General features: G+C 31.6%; 2 protein-coding genes across 2 annotated transcripts in view; one reads left to right on the top strand and one right to left on the bottom strand.

Annotated features, from left to right (window-relative positions):
• Positions 1–23,326, top strand: part of LOC128868752 (uncharacterized) — an 86,979-nt gene that overhangs the window by 53,204 nt on the left and 10,449 nt on the right. The gene's annotated exons all lie outside the window — the stretch shown is intronic.
• On the bottom strand, positions 8,278–19,340 carry LOC128868754 (lysozyme). Its single transcript, XM_054111218.1, has 4 exons — positions 18,517–19,340; positions 13,692–13,780; positions 13,489–13,552; positions 8,278–8,827 (listed from the first exon to the last, which is right to left on the bottom strand). The coding sequence occupies exons 1-4, from the start codon at positions 18,665–18,667 to the stop codon at positions 8,694–8,696; spliced, it is 438 nt and encodes a 145-aa protein (XP_053967193.1). The 5' UTR covers positions 18,668–19,340; the 3' UTR covers positions 8,278–8,693.

Below are 23,326 nucleotides of genomic sequence, written 5' to 3'. Positions count from 1 at the left end.
TTCATCACATTGAATTCTGGCGCAGTTTACGTTGCGAGCGACAAGTGCCTCAAGGTGTATGCTTGTGTATGTGTGTGTGTTGATGTTGAATAATTCCTGCTGGCATAAGATGTGGTCATGATGCGCTACGCTTTTCAAATTTATGATTGGGTTAACTTCATTTCTGTGTACTTTTTTTTTGTTACAAAATTTTTAACTTATTGCACTAACTGGTGTCCGCTTTGCTTGCGCTTCAAATAAACCAATTAAAGTATATTATTTAACACTTATAAAACACTTAGCATTAAATTTTTGAAAGGGAAAGCCAAATAATTTCTGTTTTTAGTTTATATTTTTTAATATTGATTTACATACATACGTACATACTTATGCTATAGGGCAATACCACTAATTTTTTAATTTAAAAAAAATATATGACAGCGCCATTCGAAAAATTCTTTATAATCACCGAAGATATTTAATCAATTAATTCATATCCAATGCAATAAGTGGCAACACCAGCAGACAAATTTGTTTATTTAAGCCGGTTTTAATACCTTTATTTTGATATATATTTTTGTACAATTCTATTTTTGTAATAAATTTATTCATTTCTAAAGCAATAGGTGGCAACACCTGCAAAAAATATTTATTTATTATAGCCTGTTTTAATACCTTTCTTTTAATACATATTTTTCTACAATTCTATTTTTGTAGTGAGTTTATTAATTTCCAAACCATTAAGTGGCAACACCAGCAAAAAATATTTATTTATTAAAGCCTGTTCTAGTACCTTTCTCTTAATACATATTTTTCTACAATTGTATTTTTATAGTGAGTTTATTAATTTCCAAACCATTAGGTGGCAACATCAGCAAACAAATTTTTTATTTAAGCCGGTTTTATTACCTTTATTTTGATACATATTTTTGTACAATTCTATTTTTGTAATAAATGTATTCATTTCTAAAGCAATAGGTGGCAACACCAGCAAAATATATTTATTTATTAAAGCCTGTTTTAATACCTTTCTTTTAATACATATTTTTCTACAATTCTAGTTTTGTAGTGAGTTTATTAATTTCCAAACCATTAAGTGGCAACACCCGCAAACAAATTTTTCTCTTTATACATATTTTGTTACAATTATATATTTGTAGTCAATTTATTAATTTCCAAAGCAATAGGTGGCAACACCAGCAAAACACTTATTTTATTAAAATTTGTTAGAACCGCTTTCATTAGCAACATTTTATTTCTATTATATTTTTGTAAAGAAATTTTTCATTTCCAAACAACAAAGTGGCAACATCAGCAAAAAAATAGTTTTTATTAAAGCCTTTGTTAATACTTTTTTTTAAATGTATTGTTTTACAATTATATTTTTGTAGTCCACTTATTAATTTCAAAGCATTTAGGTGGCAAGACCAGCGAAGAATTCTTTTTTATTAAAGCCTTTTTTAATACCTTTTTTGATAAGTATTTTTTTACAATCATATTTTTGTAGTTCATTTATTAATTTCAAAGCCATTAGGTGGCAACACCCGCGAAGAACTTTTTTTATTAAAGCCTTTTTTAAGACCTTTTTTTGATAAGTACTTTTTTACAATCATATATTTGTAATCAAATTACTAATTTCCAGAGCAATAGGTGGTAACACCAGCAAAACACTTGTTTTATTAAAACTTGTTAGAACAGCTTTCATTTGAAACATTTTATTTCTAAAATATTTTGTTAAACAAATTTTTAATTTCCAAAAAACAAAGTGGCAACACCAGCACAAAATAGTTTTTATTAAAGCCTATTAAACACCTTTTATTTGATACGTATATCTTAATATTCAACTTAAATATATGATAAACTGCTTCTTCTTCTTCTTCTTAATTGGTGCGATAACCGCTTACGCGATTTTGGCCGAGTTTAGCAAAGCGCGCCAGTCGGTTCTTGCTCGTGCTAACCGGCGCCAATTGGACGCACCAAGTGAAGCCAAGTCCTTCTCCTACTACCAGCTGGTACCGCATCGAATACTTTCAGAGCCGGAGCGTTTGTATCCATTCAGACGACATGACCCAGCCAACGTAGCCGCTGGATCTTTATTTGCTGTGCTATGTCTATGTCGTCGTAAAGCTCATACAGCTCATCGTTCCATCGTCTGCGATATTCGCCGTTGCCAACGTGAAAAGGTCCAAAAATCTTACGCAGAATTTTTCTCTCGAACACTCCAAGCGTCGCTTCATCGGATGTTGTCATCGTCCAAGCTTCTGCGCCATACGTTAGGACGGGCATGATGAGAGTCTTGTAGAGTGTTTGTTTTGTTCGTCGAGAGAGGACTTTACTGCTCAGTTGCCTACTTAGTCCAAAGTAGCACTTGTTGGCAAGAGAGATTCTACGTTGGATTTCAAGGCTGACATTGTTATCGGTGTTAATGCTGGTTCCTAAATAAACGAAATATTTTACAACCTCGAAATTATAACTGTCAACAGTGACGTGGGTGCATGATAAATCGCTAGTTTTGCAATAATATTCAAGTGGCAACGCTGTCAAAAAAATGTTTTTGGACTAGATTTTTCGTAAAAATATCCATGTAGTAATACTTACGTTCATTTTTTTATTAAATTGCTCTTTCAATGTAAGCATATAACAACACTGCTAAAATAAGTGTTACACACAGACCATCTACAACGCTGTAGCCTTTTAATGATGAAAAAAAAAAAAAAAATTCGGGACAGAAGTTCGGAAGAAAATACTCAATAGCATCAGCAAAAAAACAAGAATTCAAAAGTCATCGCAATTTTTGAGCCACTTCAAACGTTCACTTTGTTATGCCAAAATTCAATGGACTTTAAAACTGCATACCCAAAATGCTTTTTATGAGGAATGTGTATTTCTGCCATTAAAAAGCGCCTCTTAAAAACTATCTGACGTTCGAAATCGGCTTAAAACTATAGGTCACTTCTTCAACGTCAACACGAAAACGAGGAGCAGCTGAGCCAGACACCCAGAAAGGGTGTAAGCGCCAATTATTTATTTGATTTCTATATTTCCGCTATTAGAAAACACATTTTCTATAATTTAATGTTTCAGAGATTCGCACCTATGCACTTCCGAATGGTAGTCAGGAACCACGCATCTAAAGTACTTGTAGATATGTTTAGGAAAAGCGGGCTTTCAAATTTTCTTCATAAGACGCCGATATGTACTTGTAACATATATAAGGGTACCAAACCAAAAAAAAAGTTGCTGTTTTCCAACGGAATTTTTAAATGTACCAGAGATATATTAAATTATATTTAGGAATCAACGCAACGCAGGCGCGCTGATATTTGCGACGTAAAGAAAATGTATGGGCGAGGAAATGCTTTCCAGTGATATCTTAGAAGTCCACAGTCAAAAAAAGTCATAGAATGTTATTAACTTCTAAATGACGTATCAAAATACTACAAAGTACACCTTATTTTGGTGCCAGGCCACAGGAACATAGCAGGAAACTGCAAGACAGATGAACTTGGTCGAACCGGTACAAGGCTACCGGATGGTTTGAAAAGGATCCCATAGGGTAAGGATAAGTTCCAGTGGTATCACAATGGACCTATGAATGGTCTAAGTGTGTCATTGCGACAGCCACCCTACCTACCTACCTAGAAGTCTAAATTTGGCTGAGTTATTCAAGTTTTTCACGGGAATTATAAATTGTTTTATTTTAAGAAGATATTTATACTTATTTAAGAAGATATTAAAGAAGGGTTTAAGATCTTCTTAAAATAAATACGAGTATCACACATTTTATATATAATTACCATGAAAAACAGCACCAATGTTCTTTTTTTTTGTATGGCGCGTGATGCTACCTGGAATGCTTATGCCTCACACTGCTGGGTGTAGGGTGCTATAATGCGAATAATTAGCATATTATTGTATATCTCTGCGACGTGTGGATAAGCTTTTATAAATTTTACATTCAAAACGCTCTCTCTTCACTACCAACTCGGCATTCGAGCACATTTTCGTATAAGCTGATTTCGAGCGCGGGCAGCAGTTGTTTAGGAATGAAAAAGAGAAGTCTGGTAAAATAAATGTTTTTGAAACAATACCAAAAAAAAATAAAAACAAATTAAAATTAAAATATAATAAATATTCGAAGACATGTATGCATGCACTTACATAGGTGTATAAATTCACAAGCGTTTATCGGATTAAGTAAAACGAATTAAAATCAGGAATTCAAGAAGAACTACTACTACTGGGCAGCGCTTACGTGCATTACATACATACATTTGCTTCTGAGGTTTGTTTACCAAATGTCACAGCGCATTGTTGATAAAAATCAAGCTTTTTTTATCGTTTCATCGTTTCGCTTATCAGCTCAAGTGATAAGAATGTGTGACTTGCGCAAAAGTAAGTTGGAACGGAAATTGTAGATCGGGATGGGTTTGCATACAAATGAGTTAACAGTTGACGAGCGCAAATTTGCATTTATAATTTTATTTTTTTTTTTTTTTGCTGATGTACTTATAATACTTAATTTGTTTCGATCTTATGTGAAATATATTACTATTTTTTACATGATCGGGTGTATACTTGGAGGCACCTATTAACTTTAATATATACACTAGGACGGGCCTTCAAAATAATTATGCAGCTCACTATAAGCTAGAACGCTGACTTAGCACAATTTCAGAACTCAATTTCATGTAATTTAAGCAATTATACAATTTAAAAGTAATACATTTTTTTGTTTTTGTTTTTTATTTAAATTATGAACTAAAAGGTTTTTTAATAAGTGGTGTTATTTTGATAGTCAAAGAAAAATGTTATTTTTTAATATAAATGATCGGATGTTGATTTCATTATAAAGAGAAGAATATACCGTTAAGAGTGGAAAATAACATCAGGCAAATGACCACCACGACCACGTCTGCAGGACAATATCCTTTTCATGAAATTTTCCATAACCGAATTGCAAAGTGGCTGCCGCCCTATGTCCTCGATAGCCTCACGAATTCCATCTTTGAGGTCTTAAATGGAACCTGGGCTGTTGGCGTAGACCTTCTCTTTCACGTGGCCCCAAAGAAAAAAGTCACAAGGTGTTAAATCACAAGATCTCGGTGGCCAATTGTGATGACCTCCTCGAGAGATAACACGGTCCGGAAACGTTTCCCGTAAAATATCAATGGTTTCGTTGCTTGTGTGGCACGTAGCGCCGTCTTGTTGCAAATAAATGTTGTCCAGATCAATACCGGTTAATTCCGGCCATAAAAAATCATTAATAATCTCTCGATAGCGATAGATAACACCTGTTATTGGAAAACCCTTTATTTACTTATTCTTCTTCTTTACTTCCTATTCGTAATCTAATTTAAGCGATTATACATTTTATAGGTAACACATTTTTTTTACAATTTTTTTTTCTTTTTTTTAAATTTAAATTTTCAACTATATTTGAAAATAATTCGCGTTCTATAGCTGCTTCCAAGAAGGGGCCCACACGTTGTATGCCGGTCCATACTACCTTATGTTCCTCAACCAAGAAGACTGCTTATGCCCGATAGCTCTTCTTCCTTCAATCTTGCCCTGCAATATGAGTTGCAACAGTTCATATTTCGGGTTGTTTCGTAGAATATGCCCCAAATATGATGTTTTGCGTCGTTTGATGCACTTGATTAGTTGTCTGTCACCGTGAACTCTTCGCAGCTCTTCTTCATTAGAAACCTACATAGCATTTTATGAAGCACATTTTAGTTGAACATTGAAGTCGCGACATTTTAGGATTTTACCGAATTTAAGAAATGCGGATCTTGCCATTTCGATGCGACATCTTATTTCTGTTGAGACATCCCAATTTTCGTTGAGAAGGCAACCAAGGTATCAAGTTTATTTACTCTTTCTAGAGGAGCATTGTTAAATAAGTGTTGTTGTATGAATTTCTTCTGCTAACAACCATGTGTTTAGTTTTGCTGATGTTGATTTTGAGGGCGTATAGTTGACTGTGCATTTCAACTTTGTCGATCAGTTTTTGAAGGCCAGCCAAGTTATCACTTAGTTGAGTTGTGCCGTCGGCGTACCTGATGTTATTCATATTGACGCCATTTACTTTGATACCATTCTCAATACTTTCTAATGCTTCCTAAAATATTCTTTCGGAGTAAATATAAAAGAGCAGTGGAGAGTATGCAGCCTTGTCGAACACCTTTCGAAATCGGTATGTTACTTATTAATTTATTAAAAAAATATATAAATAATTACCGTGTACATTTCCTTTAGGTGTTTGACCGAGCTTTTTCATGACAGAAATACACTCGAAGGTTTGCCATTGAATTTTTATTTATTGTATTATTTATTTTTTATTTCCAGCGGAATAATGAATTAAATCAAAGCTCTGAAAAAGGTTCTTTTTTGTATGAGTGCAAGCTATAAAATGTAAATTTTCTTTTGCCAAAATAATATAAAAAGTACTGCAAATCGTTCGAAGCCTCGCTGCGTAAATTAGTAAAGAGCGAGATGATTCATTGATTTGCTGGACACATTTGAATATACCCGTAAATCGAAAAGTTATGAGAACCTCACCAATACATTTTTAGGGACTACTGAGGTTACTAATATAAAAAAGCAAAAAAAAAAAAAAAACAAAAAATAAAAGTTCTGAGGGGGTTTGTCAAAAATTAGCAAATAACTTTTTTTCCAAAAATTTGTTGTAAATAGTATGTTTTTCAAAAATTACCAAACATCTTTTTTCCAAAAAAAAATTTTAAATAGTATGGGTATGTTTTTTTTTAGTTGTAATGTTTTTTGTTTTTCAAAAATGACCAGAAAATATTTGTTCCAAGAATTTTTTTTTTAAATAGCGTATCCCAAAAACTTAATAAAAATAAATAAAAAAGATTATAAAACTTCTAAAAAGTGCCGAAGATATCTGACTTTAAAAGACTCCAGACCAACCTTTTTACCATTGAGTAAATCTTGAAATTATTAAATCTTTTACAAATTTCCTTCAGTCCAGCTTACAATAAATGAATTTCTAGAAGAACTCACGGCAAAAAGTGCCGCAGATATCTGACTTCAGAAAACTCCATACCAATTTTTTTGTATTGAATAGATCTTGAGATTACTACATTTTTTTACAAATTTTCTTCAACCTATTTCTTAGACTTGGAAAAATCCTATTATTCGGAAAGGATCAACAAATTAGAATAGCTTTGGACGAAGCGTACACGTCTAAAAGGAGATTATGTCGAAAATTAAAAAAAGGTTTACCTCAAACAATTAGGGAGTTCCTATTTTTGCACGAGCTTTTCATCCGACTCTTGTATGATTGACGTAATATACGACGCCATTATAAATTTTCAAATTTTGTACGACATTGTACTTCCCGGGGTGCTACATCGCACGAAAACTTGTGTAGCAAACACTACATGGAATTTTTTATGTTTTAGTAGAGGAAAGGAGGATACTGCCCTCTGCAATATAATACAAAATGCTTTGAACGATGTAAGCCGATGGGCTCTATCGCGTGGTCTTAGGGTAATGGACAATAGAAGCGGAATCAGTATCTATACTGATGGAACAAGAGATATATACATATATTCAGATAACCGATCGGCTCTGAACCCTTTAAAATCGCCTAATATTAACCACAGGTTGGTTCAATGAGGACAATGTAGAGTGAGCGGGAGAGGGGACAGCCCTGGTGGTATCAGCAGGCGTAGGTGTGTCAACCGACAACCGCTATACCTACCTACCCTACCTAGTGTAGGCTGATATTTGCAAAAAAATTTGCTTCAATTCTCATGTGCTACGATAATTTTTACGATTCCAGTTTCATCATACATCAGTTACAAAATTCAAAATAAACAACAAAGCAAGTCGGAGATCGCTCAGATCAATATTTACTTCTTTCACACCGCTACTACTAACAAAAAACGCGCTTGGGAGCCGGTGAATATTTTCTCTAAATCAGCTTGGCACTCCATGTGTTAATAAATTTCCCCCACCTTAATCCTCTTTGAAGGTCATTTTTAAAATATGAAGTGAACTTATAAGCGAAAGTAATTAGTTTTATGAAATGTCCATAGTTCCCTAATCCCTTAGGGGCCGAAACGCCATTAGAGCATTTTACAATACATACTATACACAACATTTTGCAATTTCAGCACAAGGGATAACTTTTAACGCTTGCGAAATCGGAAACCTAAAACTAAATCTTTGGCTCTCTACTTTATTTTAGGAATTTCTAACTGAAATCGTCTGTAGATCGTTCCTTTTTATTTTCTTTTTTATTTTTTTTTTATTTCTTTTTTATAATTAATTTAATTAATTCTAATTTATTAGCCTAAGTTTATTATTGTCGATTTTCGCTACTTACATAATAATCGAACTTATAAAACTTAAAATAATTTAATGATTTTTTATTTTTGTTTTCACAACAATTATGTGTAAATTTGTGAATGCTTCCAGCCTCGCATGTTCCAAAACAATCAATGTATGTATGTATGTTTGTAGTAGATTTGTATGCCTTATGATGCTTAAATGTAAATCGTTTGTTTGTATAAAAAGTCAATATTTCTCATTGTGTGTATGTATGTATGTATAAATTCTGGCGACACACACATACATGTGTGCATGCGTAGATTTGTAAAAGCCATGAGCAGCAACCACTACTGTGCCATTTTTGCTATCCAATATAGCCACTCGCATAAAATAGGATGCAGCGGTTACGCTCAGCATCTGGAGACATCAGGTAGCGTATGCCCACGACATTTCTTCACCCAGCCAGGCCAAGCCTGAAAACCGTGTCGATTGAAGATCTGCATGGCACAGCGGGAGTCATCAGAAATTTCGTCGTTTAAAAAATCTGCGAAAAAATTTAAAAAATTGTTACTGCAGCTGCTGTAAATTACAATAAGCAAAATTAAACAAAAAATAATAATAATTTCGTCTATATAAAAATTTAAAAGATTATAAGTCTAATAATATATTTTTACATATGCACTCTCATTAGGGTGTCCCGGCGAACAAGTTGCTTTTTTTCAAAGGCTTTTATGGAATTTATTACCTTCTAAGTCTTCTGCTAAAATGCTTAAAAAAAAAATATTACGATTTACTTGAGCTGGACCAAGTTGAAGATACAGCCAGCGAAAAAACTAGACTACCTAAACTGCTTTTTTAATTTTTTTTTTATTTAAATTTTCATTAATTTTATATGGAAATATAGTTCACTAGCCTTAACCAGCGGCCCCGCTCGCGTAGGAGTAGTTTTGAGAGATTTAGGATATGTATATAAAAGAATTACAAAAATAATTTCATAGAAAATATTTTTTTATTAATAACTATAATATTACAATACCCGGCATCCGTCGCTATGCCTCGTTGAATAAAATCGAAACAAACAATCAGAAAAATATTAAGCTAAATTATTTTTATTAATTTTCTCAAACCGTTTTTGAACTTTGCATTTCGGTCATAGTTGAACAGCTTATGCGGATTATGTAGTCTAGAGTGTGCTATAAATAGTGGGAAATAGGAAAAACTAAGATTTTTTAGATTAAATTTAAGCAAATATCCGATTATTAGTGACGATTGAGAGTGGTAGCGCAGCCTGGGGGCTGTGGGAAGGGAGTTTCATCATAAAAACATGCCTATAACCTTCATTGGGTGAAAATATGAATGTATTCAAATTTGTACGTAATTTGGTGTTGTCGTTTCGTAGTGATGCGCGGACAACGTACAGACATTCATCTTTATAGTATAGATTCTATAATAAATATAATATAAATTAAACTTTAGAACTCTGGCTCATAAAAATTTGACGAATTTTCATCAAAAATTTCAAACTGTTTAATCAGAATTAAAAAAAAAATGTACAGCACTTTTAGTATAATAAAGTGGAAGTGTTATGTAGCTGAAAATTCGCGTTAGTTTTTGACAGATTTTTTTCACAGGCTGTGTTGCCTTTTTTCTCCATATAAAAAAATGTCTACATATTTGCATCAAATTTTCAAACTTTCTGATCAAAATTAAAAAAATATGGGTACGCAGTTTTATCGCCCATTTTAGTACAATAAAGTGCAAGTTTTTAGTAGCTGAAAATAAAAGTTGGTTTTTAGTAGTTATTCTTCGCAGACGGTGTTGCCTATTTTCCAAATATTTTACAAAAAAAAATTCGAGGCTTCGTTATATGGAGCAAATGCTTGATACCACCAGCAAAAAAACGCAAAAACAAAAAAAAAACAACAAAAAAATAAAAACAACGTGGTTTTCGAGTCCCTTCAAACTTGCACTTCCATGTATTCTATGCTAAAATTTTTAGGAACCAATTAATTTCATTTATATAAAACTCCCGAGCTTTGTATAAAAGATATAAAATTTTAAAAATATTTTTTCCAAAAAATTAACTCAGCTAATACACGTAGAATATTTATTTAAGACTTTTGAATTTAGCATAAAAAAATAATAATTTTTAAAAATATTTTTTTTCAATAATTTTTAAAAATATTTTTTTTTTAATTTTTAAAAATATTTTTTTTTAATTTTTAAAAATATTTTTTTTTATCAGTAAAAACATCAGCTAATACTCGTAGAAGATTAATTTATTTAAGACTCCCGAGTTTTGTATAAAAAAGGAGTTTTTCAAAATTAATTTTCAAATTAACTAATTTTGAAAAACTTTTTTTTTCACCTTCAAATTTGCATCAAATTTTCAAACTTTCTCATCAAAATTAAAAAGAATATTAATTTATTTAAGACTTTTGAATTTAGCATAAAAAAAATAATAATTCTTAAAAATATAATTTTTAAAAATATTTTTTTTTCAATAATTTTTAAAAATATTTTTTTTTTTCAAAAAAACCTCAGCTAATACTCGTAGACGGTTATTTTATTTAAGAGCCCCGAGTTTTGTATAAAAAAATATTTTGTCCGAAACAAACTTCAGCTAATATTCCTGGAAGAGTATAAATATAAAAGGTGTGTTTAAAAATATTTGATTAAGAAATTTACGTCTTATTTTTGTTGAGTAAATATCATTACTTTGATTCTGTTTATAAAATTCTTAAACATTTTAAATCAGTCACAAAATGGATCGTCGATAGAAAGTAGCCTAAACCTATCGGGTACAACAAAAATAAACAACTACACAACAAGCCAATTTTTCTAAAGAAACTGCAATAAATTAAAAAAAATAAAATAAAAAGAGAATTTTGGTGATATTAATACTTATATACAATACTTCCAAGACAACATAAGAACATACGCAAAATCAAACGAAATTTAGTTACCAAATGAAAAGGAACTACAATAAAATAAATATGGAACCATCGATTTCAAACAAACAGGATTTAACTCAATTTAAATAAGAAGGCAATAGAAATCATAAAAAACCAGAAGCTGCCGTAATAACGGTACATACGAATACAGTTTTCCGTCAAAATACAGTTTGATCTCACAGCTCATGAAATATCCTGGCGTTTTGTGGACTTTGATCGCGCCATTTAAATGCACAAAAAAAAAGCTTAAATTCTTTTATTATCTGAGGTGGCTTTTTTTTTGAAAATAATATTTTTAAAAATAATTTTACTTATATAAAAACCTCGATTTTTGGACGTACTCGGAAACCGGATCAGCTCACGTAGATAAATCTTCATGTTTTTCCGGAGGTCTTAAAATATAATATTTTTTTAATACCAATGGAAAAACAGTACCAACTTTATGAGTGATGAATCCTAATGTACGTACATACATACATACATGAAACAAAGTAAAAGCTCGCGTGTGTATTTTGCAGATAAGCAATTTTAATTATACGAATATGCAACCGCAAAAAAAAGAAGAGAGTAATATACAGAACTCATGGATTTATTTACTTGTGATTTCCTGGTTTTAATGGGACTGTAATCGACTGTGCGAGGTTTTCTATAGGGGAAAAGCCATTCTGTTTTTACGTAAAACTCAAAATAATCGGATATCGGAATAAAACTCTTCCTAGGTGTAAAATGACGTTGAAAAATATCATCAGTTTGCTTAGAATTCGAGAAAAATATCTTCGGCGGAGGCCTCAAAGGAACTTTTCATGGCCACAAACTGGAGGTAGAGAAAGTTGTAACCGCGATGCCAAATAGGCTTACTATGGAGGATTGCCAAGGGAAGCATTAAGTGGAGTTAGAAGCAGACTATTTCGAAGTCGCTAAAAAATATATAAAATGAATTAAGTTGTACGGTGTCAATAACATCCTGGAGTGTTCTCGAAAAACATTCTGAGAAAAATGTTTACGCCTTTCCACATTCACGGCGCCGAACACCGCTGACAATGGAACGTTGAGTTGCAGGGCTTTATCAGTAATATGTATATACGTGGACGTTGCAGCTAATAAGGGTCTCGCTCTGGTAGCTAAGTAACGTCGCAAGAATGGATATGTAAGTTAACTTTTGGCATCTATTTGAGCTTTCGTAAGCTATTTTGTGTTCGTTTCAACGTTCTCACGCTTCAAAACGACTTCTAAGTGGCTCACGACATTCCCAGATGGAGATTTCGAACTCCTTACTTGACTTTTGGGAGTTTAACAACGTGTCCAATAAGCATCAAGGCGAACTCATATGTTGCACAAACAGCCTTAAAAGTATTTAATGCGGTATCTTCTGGTGAAAGCACAGAAAGATAAAAGTCCCTTCTGCATTGAAAAGTTCTAATAAAAAACATCTCTTCACTTGGCGTTGCTAATTTGCGCCGGTCAATATGAAGGGGAAGAAATAACTGGTGTACCTTAGGGGCAGCAAAAGACAATTGACGTCAAATGAAACTATTTCTTGCATTCACAAATATATGTAAAATAAATTAGATACCGTAGAATTGAAATTAGCGACATTCGTACGCGTAAATATCGCCCACGTAGGCGCACAAGTGTGAAAATTTATTGTCATCTGTATTTCATATTTATAGTGCATAAAGTAGATTGCTGGTATGCTTGAAACCAAGCGATTTCCAGAGCTTTGAATACAATGGCCTTTTTAGCCTGAGTGTTTAGGAGTAATCAAATCTCTCGGTGCTTCTTGGCTCGACTTTTTCAAATTTCAAAAACAAACCGCAAGTAATATAAGTCAAAGTTTGCTAATCCGATTTGCATAAATGGGGTATCGTTAGAAAGGTTGTAAGTCAGTCAGTGTTTATGATTAATTATCTTCATAATTTCACACAAGATATTTTATTAAAAGGCTCCCAAGTGTGAAATATGTGCTCTTCAGTGCCCATGCGGTGTCTGTCAAAGAAAAGCAGTTTTGAGTTTTAGGAAAGTTCAACAAATTGTCAACAAACCCTTCAGTATTTTTCACTGAGAAAACTTCATTAAACGCTTTTTTTTCTTCTTTCCCATAAAGTTATTGTTAATTTTTGCGGAGACTATTTATATGAGAAACTATGTATACAAGTTCATAAATAATTCAACAAAATAATTCGTTAACTCATTTATTATAATTATTATTATATTTTTTTGGACCTAAGTAAAAGAAAATAAAGGCACTTACCTTCGCATTTTATATTACAAATTCCACCTTTTCGACCTTTTCGGCACCAGTTTTTACTGTTTATCTGAAAATTGTATTTCATAGGAAATATTTTCATTTAATATTTTAATTGGCAAAAGTTAAAAAATCAATCAGAAAAGAAAAAGAAAAAAATCCGAATAATAATAACACAAGTAACTAAAAAAGCAATTATTCCGACTAACCTGAAAAAGTCCATAGCTCACACTGTGATTAGCTAATTGCATAACTTTTGAAGTACTTCGGCCGCTTTCATTTTCAACAAGACACACCCCTAATTAAGTAATTAAATAAGCGTTTATAATAGATTTAAATATGGCGAAGCTGCATATGTATGTATGTATGTGCGTTAAACAGTTGAAAGGGACCTATCGTCAAAAAATAAGATTTCGGGAAAACAGCATTGCCATGCTTTTAATCTCTTTTAGGTGGGTTTTAAGGTCGCTGATTACGGATTTGGTGTTAACTTTCTGAAAATCAAAGTGGCGGTTGTATTCTTTGAAGAAATAGGAATAATCGACTTCGCTCGAAACTCTGTGCTTAGGCATTTAAAATCGTTGTTTATAACTCGTAAGTTCAAAATTGGGAATCTAAAGCTGACAATTTCTGGAGAAAAATTCATTTTGTTAATTAAAAAAAACAAAAAAACAACTACAACTTTATAGGTAAGATAAAACAATTTTTAAATATAATTAATGCAATTGTTTAAACAATACGAAAAACAATAAAACAAAACATTCTTTTGTTATTAAACATTTTTGTAGACTGTCAGAGATAAACAGGTCAAAAGCGAGACAGATATTTTTTTTATTAATTTAAAATTTTCTTTTTTTTGGGCTGTTACCAGAGCCCCTATAAAATATAGCTTAAATCACTAAGCGATTCCATGTGAAGTGATCCAAGTATTTTTGCCAATGGACATTACATTTTTCCTGAAAATTGGCTTATTTGTAGGTTTGAATCGAATAAGAAATAAAATTATTATTTTTTTAATTTAATAATATTGAGATTTATTCAATGAAGAGAATTTTTGGTATAGACATTTTAAAAGTGAAATATTTCGCCTATTTAGTAGTTTTTTTTTAATATCTTAGAGTAATATGTTATTAAAAAAAATTGTTTTGGTAATTTTTCTCTTATTTGTGAAAGTTTCACAGTGGGACTCCCATAACTTTTCCTGTTATATTCAAAGATGTGTGGCGAAGCAGTGAAAAATCAGTGCGAAATACTACTTACTTACTTACTCACTTACTACGCTAGCATACAGACTCTTGTATTGCATCCATTTTTAGATCGATCGAAGCGTCGGCACGTAAATTAGTAAGCAGATAATCGTGATTTTTCACTGGGTCCCGTACGTATTTGAATATAACTGGAAAAGTTAAGAGAAATCACTATGAAATTTATGAATTTATTAATTTCACTATGAAACATTCAGGGATTATTGAGCATAGTCTTACATTTTAAGACATAAGATGAAAATTGTACCTTTTTTTTTTAAATTAACAAATAAAATTTTAAACAAAACAACCTAATTAAAAAAAAAATTTTGTTTATTTTTTCTTAAAAAAAGCAAGAAAAAAAATTTTCAACAATTACCAAAAACAAATTATATTCAAAACTTTTAAACAAAAAACCAAATTTTTATTTTTCAAAAACAATTTTTTCTTATAAAAAAAAATTTGATTAAAAGTTTATTTTCTCGTTAAAAAAATTAGAAAAAAATGTATGACAAAAAATCTTTTTTACAAATTTTAAGCAAAAAACAAACTTTGCTGAAAACTTTTTTTTTCAACAATTTTTATTAAAAGTTTAAGTTGTCCTAAAAAATAAGAAAAAAATTTAATTGGAGGTATTTTTCAACAATTACCAAAAACAAATTATCTTCAAAACTTTTACACAAAAAACCAAATTTTTATTTTTCAAAAACAATTTCTTTTTGTAATTTTTTTTTCTCGTTAAAAAAATAAAAAAAATGTATGACAAAAAAAATTTCTTCAACAATTTTAGGCAAAAAACAAATTTTGTTTAAAACTATTTTTTCAAAAACAAAAATTTACTAAAAAGTTTATTTTATCCTCCAAAAATGTAAGAAAAAATCTGATTGGGGGTGTTTTTCAACAATTACCAAAAACAAATTATCTTCAAAACTTCTACACAAAAAACCAAAAGAAGAAAACAAAAAAACGAACAGAATTTGAGTGATGTGTTTTTCAAAAATGCCGAAGAAAAATTTTCTTCAAAAGTTTTAAACAAAAAAACTATTTTTGTTCAAAACAAACTTTATTAAAAGTTTATTTTTTCCTAAAAAAATGAGAAAAAATCTTAAAGGAGATTTTTTTCAAAAATTAAAAAAAAACACTTTCCCAAAAAGTTTTAAACAAAAAAACTAATTTTTTTCAAAACTTTTTTTTTTTTTAATTTAATTAAAAGTTTAATTTATCTTAAAAATTAAAACGAAAAACCGAAACCCAAAAATGTTATGATTAGGTAAAGACATATCACTTTAAAATCGGGTTTTTTAAAAATATGACAAAAACACTTCTTCAACTTTTTTAAACGAACAATCAAATTTTTTTTTAAACAAATTTTTTATGAAAAGTTTATTTTACCCTAAAAACTCTGAGTAAAGGTGTTTTTCAAAAATGACAAACAAATTTTCTCCAAAAGTTTTAAACAAAAAAACTATTTCTCTTCAAAAAAAATTGTATTAAAAGTTTATTTTTCCTAAAAAAATGAGATAAGTCTAAGTGGTACTGTTTTCAAGAATTAAAAACAAAACCCTTTTTTCAAAAAGTTTTCGGCAAACACAAATTTTAATAAATTTTTTTTTGAAAACTTAATTTTATCCGAAAAAATACGTTTTTCAAAAACCTACAAAAAATTATTTTCTTCAAAAGTTTTGAGCAAACTAAATTTATTTTTTCAATATATTCTGTAAAAGATATTTTATTCTAACAAAAAACTAAATTTTTTTCAAGAATTTTGTTTTATTCAAGAATTTTGTTTCTTCAAAATTAAATTTTTTCCTTTTCAATGATTTTTGTAAACATATTTTATTCTAAAATTATAAATATAATGAATATAAAAATAAAAAATAAATAAATAGTAAAAAAAAAATCCGAGCGCATATCACTTTAAAAAACTTGATACCAAAATTTTCAAAACTGAAAAAATCTCAAAATTTTTTAAATTTTTTAATTTAAAATTAAAATTTTTCAGTTTCCTTCTTATTGTACACAAAGCTAAAAATAAATCAGTTTTCAGGCATCGAATCGCTCAACTTTGTTTTTTAACCCTTTTGCATCACCGCTCGAAATGCGCGATGTACTCAAAATACTTTGCTCGGGCAAGACTTTTACTGTTTGTTGCAATAAAAAAGAGGTATAACAAACTGTAACTGTACCAAAATGATTTATTTTCCTCAATTATTAACAAAAAATAATTTACTGCGAATTATGCCGTTCTTGGTTCCTGACCCGCACAGACTCGATATAGTCATGCTGTAAATAACTGGCAAACAAGTTGGTAACGAGGATGTGGCAACAAAATGGTGCGGAAGCGCTAGTTGGATTCTGGAAGAATCACCACTTAAACCAACCAACCAACCTTCCTGTTCTTTATGATAAGAGAGAGTTTTTGTTCGCGGATGGTTGAGTCGAATGATGCAAAGGGTTAATAGAGCGTAGGATATAAATTTTTGGACAATTTTTTGGGGGAAGAAGAAAATATTAAATAAAAATTCAATGGCAGATGGAGACCGACCTCTATGAATACCGAAAATAGACATCATGTAGGCTTTCAGCGCTTTTGGCGAATCTAAACAGCACTGGGAGATCCGCTTTTGAGACGTCCTCCAGACCCTCAAACAATGGGGCTCCCAGGCATTTTAAACGCGTTTTTAATAATGCCGGACAAACGCGCCGTAGGTGTTCTAAAGTTTCCTCAACATCCTCTCTGCATTTCCTGCATTTGTTCGTGTTAGCAATCCCTATCTTGTACGCATGTGCGTGCAGCCAATAGATTATGACCAAGGCGAATTTATTAAGGTGACAGCATTCACCCAGCTGAATTTTTCACCGTAGGTATGGCTTATGTCAAAATGATATGCTTTGTTTGTATGTATTGGTATGTTTACATTCGTATGTTTACATTTGCTTGCTGATTTTGACGTGATGGTTGCACCAAACGCAACAACAAATACATGTAGGGTTTTACTTATATGTGTTTGTTGTCACCTGTAATAAATTCGCCTTGATTATGACCTATCAGCATGCCTATAATAGTTCTGCAGTCCTTTCGCGAGAGCGTAAGTATGAATTGAGTCAGTTTTTTGTCGTTAGTTCTACACATAACTTTTGCTGTTTTGCATGTGGTCAGATTAGTCCCCCAAGCTTCCACTCGCTTTTTCATGTGGTCGTCCATTTCGTAGTATATAGTTTTTAGCGGTTTTGGAGTATCGTTCTCTTGCTCAAAAGGTAGTCTAACAGCACGTCTACTATTTCGTTCCTCATAATGCCTTTGTGACCAGGTACCCAGTAGATATGCAGCCTACTGTTGTGGCTAGCCTTTCTATGGCCTCCCTGCTCCGTCAAACATTTTTGGACTTAATACAATATGAGCTTATTGCTTTTATTGCTACTTGACTATCCACGTGTATATTAATTGTTGAGTTCTTTCTTGTTCTCGTGTAGGCTAGCTCCGCGGCTTTCCCCACAGCAAAAACTTCCGCTTGGAAAATACTGCTGTGGTCTGGCAGCTTGATAGGCTGCCTTATTGGCACAGGTAAATATTAAATAAAAAGATAATAATAAAATAGGAGACAAAATTTTTTTGACGAAAGCACAAATTCAGATGATGGAAACATGTAGACAAAATTTTGGTGCGCCATTCTAATGTATAATACATATATACCATACATGCATACATACATGTTATTTTTCAAAATGTATCTGTATAAGTGCATACTTTTTCTCAATTAAAAAACCACAAACAAAAAAAACGACTTACAATTTGAAAGATAACTTCTTGGAAAGTCATGGGCCAGCAACTCCTTGGCCAGTTGGCATCTTGTTAGCATTTTTGCTTCACTGTGCGTCCACAAGCAACAGCTCAACATCACCGAAATGCTGAGAAATGCTATTTTCGTTTTGAAGCGCATATTATTGTATTCCAATTTATGTATTTATATTCAAAGCTGATAAGAACTGCGGTTTCACGATCGCCGGCTAAATTCCAGGAATCGATTCAAAATACGAAATATATTATTCACTTTTGCACATGTATGTACGTATGTAGTATGCGCATATGTTAAAGCAATTGCAATGCTAAAAGCTTAGATTAAGTTGGCACTTCGATTTCGTTTGTTTAGTGAATTTTCCATGTAATTAACGATTTTTGCGCGACAAATATAGCAGCAGGTCAATTGATACTCCGACCTCTGGCGAAAATTTTGCAATTTACCGCTGTTTATTTTGCTGTTCGATTTGTTCGATTATTTCACTATATTTGATTATCAATTATCCTGCGAACTGCGTATCGCCTTAAGAACGTGTGTAAGGATTGCGATCACTTTGCTTTGCATCTAGGCCACGCTAAAGGATTGCGAGTTTAAGCGCTTGCCACAGCTGTTAAAGCTCGGTGCTTCAGTGTTACCGCACTACTGTCGCACAACAAGAGGAATTAAGGTTTTTAAAGCCTCGGGGGCCGGACCACTCCAATTTCGCTGTGTCGTCTCTGCTCCGTTGGATATTTGTTGCGACAATTTTAAATTTTCCACATTTCGTTATGCATTGCTGGTGTCGCCTCATAATTTGCCACTTTTGGTGCATACAAATGTACAGCTCAACTAATAAAATTTATTTTTCGTGTTCTAGCGCTACTCTGAATCATTAGCATAAAGACGATCTTTTCATAGATTGCCCCTGTTCGTATGTATGTTTGCGCACTCGTATGTATGTATGTATGTATGTGTGTACGTTCATAGCCAGAGCAGACGATAATCAAAATGACACCGCAGGCGTCAAAAACAAACATAATTGGATTTGAATGGATGTGATGTGGTAGCGATAAAGTACTGAATTAAGTAGATGAAGCTTAGAAGATCTTTCAATTGTATTATTCTCGAACTCACTAGAGACTCACTTTCGTTTTCGTTATCGTCTTAACACTACTAGTGCAATGAAAAATTAAGTCAACAGCTGACTTGCACACAAAGCGTCCACCTTTTGCTTGATTTTTAATATAACACCATGGCTTCTAGACGAAATAAAAAAAGTGTGAAATATTCTCATATGGATTGAATTCACAATATATTACATTTTCAGGACTCTTGCTTCAATATAAGTCCTAGAGTTAAGCAGTATACAGCAGTGAGAGTCACGCGAACCCAAATGGTGCAACTCGTGCGCAATTTCATATATTTCTTATGAAGAGTTCAGTACAGAATATACTTATGCAAGCCATAATTTATATTCATATTTTGAACTATTTTTAACATATATATGTGTGTAATACCCGCCCATCTAGTTGATGCATTCCTTACCATAATAACCCTACCAAAATTTTATGTGATTGAACTACAAAGTTACTTTCTTAGACAGCCTGGGGCAATGCGCCAACCTAAATCCAATCAATCTCCTCCATTATATGAACAGCTCTGGCTGGCTGTAGAAATCTGCCTGTTGGAGGTCTCATAATGGTATCGAAATGGCGCTTTAGTGCTGCTTGAGGAGTGCCAGACTGGGGCACTTCAACCATTTCACCTGTCTACCTAGTACAAAGCACGGTTTAGCTAATCGGCATTGCTTTAAACTTCTCCCTATTTCCCTTTTTAGAAGTTTCAAATTTTTAACTACTCAGTGGTTGATGTTTAAAAGTCAGTATAGCTGCAGCTTCGCTTGCTTAATACTGAAGGCATTTTATAGTTACATTACAATTTTACCGAATTAAATTTTCGAAAGGAAAAGGCAAACAATTTCTTTTTAGTTGATATATTTTTTTCTTTTTTATGTACATATCTACAAAAATACTTTACCTTATAAGGCGATTCCAATACTTTTTGAACTAAAAATAAAGTGGCCAAGCCAAAAATAATTTAATTTGATTATAAATTATAATTTGCATGAAATCGATATCCTAATACTTACTTTATCTGCATTGCGATTTACCATTTGAGTTTTAGAAGTTAGGTGGCAGCTCCATGAACAAAAAATTATAATTTCGTTTCATTCATTCTTTTGAACACCCATACCCATATCTTAATTAAGCGTTGTTACTAATTTAAATCTTATTATTATCTAAATTAATTCTCTAAAATTCGATGGCAACGCCGTATAAAAATGTTATTAAAGCATGTACGTTTCATTGGATATATATTTTTTCCATTTATATTTTTGTAGTCAAATTCTTAATTCCAAAAAAAAAAATAAGTGGCAACACCTGCAAAAGATATTTTTTTTAAAGCTTGTTTAAGCATTTTAATTTGATATATATATTTTTACAATTATTTAAAAAAATTCTTAATATCCAAAAAACCTAAATGGCAACACTAGCAAAACATATTTTCATTAAAGCTTGTTTAAAGACTTTTCATTTGATATATATTTTTTTACAATTATTATATATTTTAAAAAAAAAATTTTAATTTCGAAAAAAATTAGTGGCAACACCAGCAAAAAATATTACTTATTAAAGCCAGTTTAAGTATATATATGAATATTTTTTTTTTCGATTGATATAAGTTTTTTACAATCATATTTTTGTAATCAATTTTTTAATTTCCAAAGCATTAGATGACAACACCAGCAAACAACTTTTTTTATTACAACATGTACGCTTCATTTGAAATATATTTTTTCCATTTATATATTTGTTATAAAATGCTTAGTTTAAAAAAAATATAAGTGGCAACACCAGCAAAAATATTTTTTATTAAAGCCGGCTTAAACACTTTTCATTTGATATATATTTTTTACAATTATTTAAAAAACATTCTTAATTTCAAAAAAACAAAAGGGCAACACTAGCAAACAATATTTTTATTAAAGCTTGTTTAACCACTTTTCAATTGATACATATTTTTTTACAATTTTATTAAAAAAAATTCTTGATTTCCAAAAAAATATGTGGCAACACCAGCAAAAAATATTTTTTATTAAAACAAGTTTAAGCATCGTTTATTTGATATCTATATTTTAATATTCAACTGAAATGTGTGATAAAGTATTCTTTTGGCAAAAAAATTCTAGTGGCAACGCTTTGAAAAATGGTTTTCGAAATAGTTTTTCTTAAAATTACCTTGGCATGGCTCTGCTGTAATACTTATATAAATTGTGTAATAATTTTTTTAACGCATACAGGTGGCCACACGCTGAGAACGAAATAAATATCTGCGACCCAAAGGCTTTCAACGGTGGCAAGAAATATTCAAAAAGTTTTTGAGTGTTTCTCCTTCGAATAAATTTTCTCTGTTTTATTTATCATTTATTCGTTTTTAAATATTTGTATTTTTGTATCATTTTATAATTTTTGTCAGCATTACACATGTGGATAAATACAAAAGCGAACTTAAATGCTGATCTCCAGAGTCCCTTATGAAGGCTTAGAAGTTTTTGCTGTTGATTTCTTGATTATCGGCTGCACAAAGCTTACATGTTTTTCATAGATATCAACACTAACGAGTAATGCGGTGCGCTGTGACTAGAAGAGCTACACAACCCTGTTCGCCAATGTTTCTGCCTGGCACTCGCTGAGTTGGCTCGAGGCTCGTTTGTATAAGAGCAGATCTCAACTAGTCACAGGAATCTCCACCTATTGCACGGAGAAAACTTTCCATCTAACTCACGTAAATAAAATGCTTAGGTACATATTCTTCATAGATTGTTGCAAAACTAGAAAACAATGTGCGTCAAGTTGGGGTTAATTTCAGTAATTGGCAAATTGGTTTGCATCTAATGAAGTTATCAGGCAAATTTGTTGTGAATCTCGCAACCATTTTGTTTATATGTGTCAAAATGTCAACGTTTTCTGTCTTGACCCAAAAACAGTAGTGCGATGATGTGTTCCTGAGAACTATTTTCTATGACATGTCATTGATTCAATATGAGTAATAAATCCATCCAAAGACGTTTTGAAAGCAACAAGTTTAATTTATAAATATACAACTGCGTGCTTTTTTATATGAACAGAGAAGATGAATGAATAAATACGTGTATATACAGTTCAAATAGTACATAAAAGTGGATTGTTTCCCACGCGTAGAGACTGTGTTTAGTATTCATATAACTTTAGCTATATCAAATAAAGAACACTACTACTACTACTGCTACTACTAAGAAAATATTTCACATGCTCGGAAATCTATCGATTTTATATAGCAATACTGTACACACATTTTTTCACTTTCTTAATAATTTATTATTTTAAAGGACTTTAAAGGGAAGCTGCAAATTGAGATCCCATTGCGTATACTTTATTTCATAGGAGGAAAGTTCAGCAAGAAAACCCGTATGAAGTAACATTTCAAACCTTGTACAAAATTGTGGACAAATTGCACTAATCAAAACTTTCAAACTTTTAAACAAATTTCACAAATGGAGGACCTACAGTTTCAAGCCGACTCCGAACGGCAGATATTTTTTATGAGGAGTTTTTTCATGACAGAAATACATTCGAAAGTTTGCCATTGTCTGCCGAGGGACGACCGCTATTAGAAAAAAACTTTTTCTTCATTTTGGTGTTTCACCGAGATTCGAACCTATGTTCTCTCTGAATTCCGAATGGTAGGCACGCACCTACCTATTCGGCAACGGCGGTGTTA

Source organism: Anastrepha ludens, chromosome 6 (genome assembly GCF_028408465.1).
Source record: "Anastrepha ludens isolate Willacy chromosome 6, idAnaLude1.1, whole genome shotgun sequence".
Classification (NCBI taxonomy): Eukaryota; Metazoa; Arthropoda; class Insecta; order Diptera; family Tephritidae; genus Anastrepha; species Anastrepha ludens.
The sequence above is the reverse complement of the archived record's forward strand: the minus strand, read 5'-3'. Positions and strand labels throughout refer to the sequence as shown.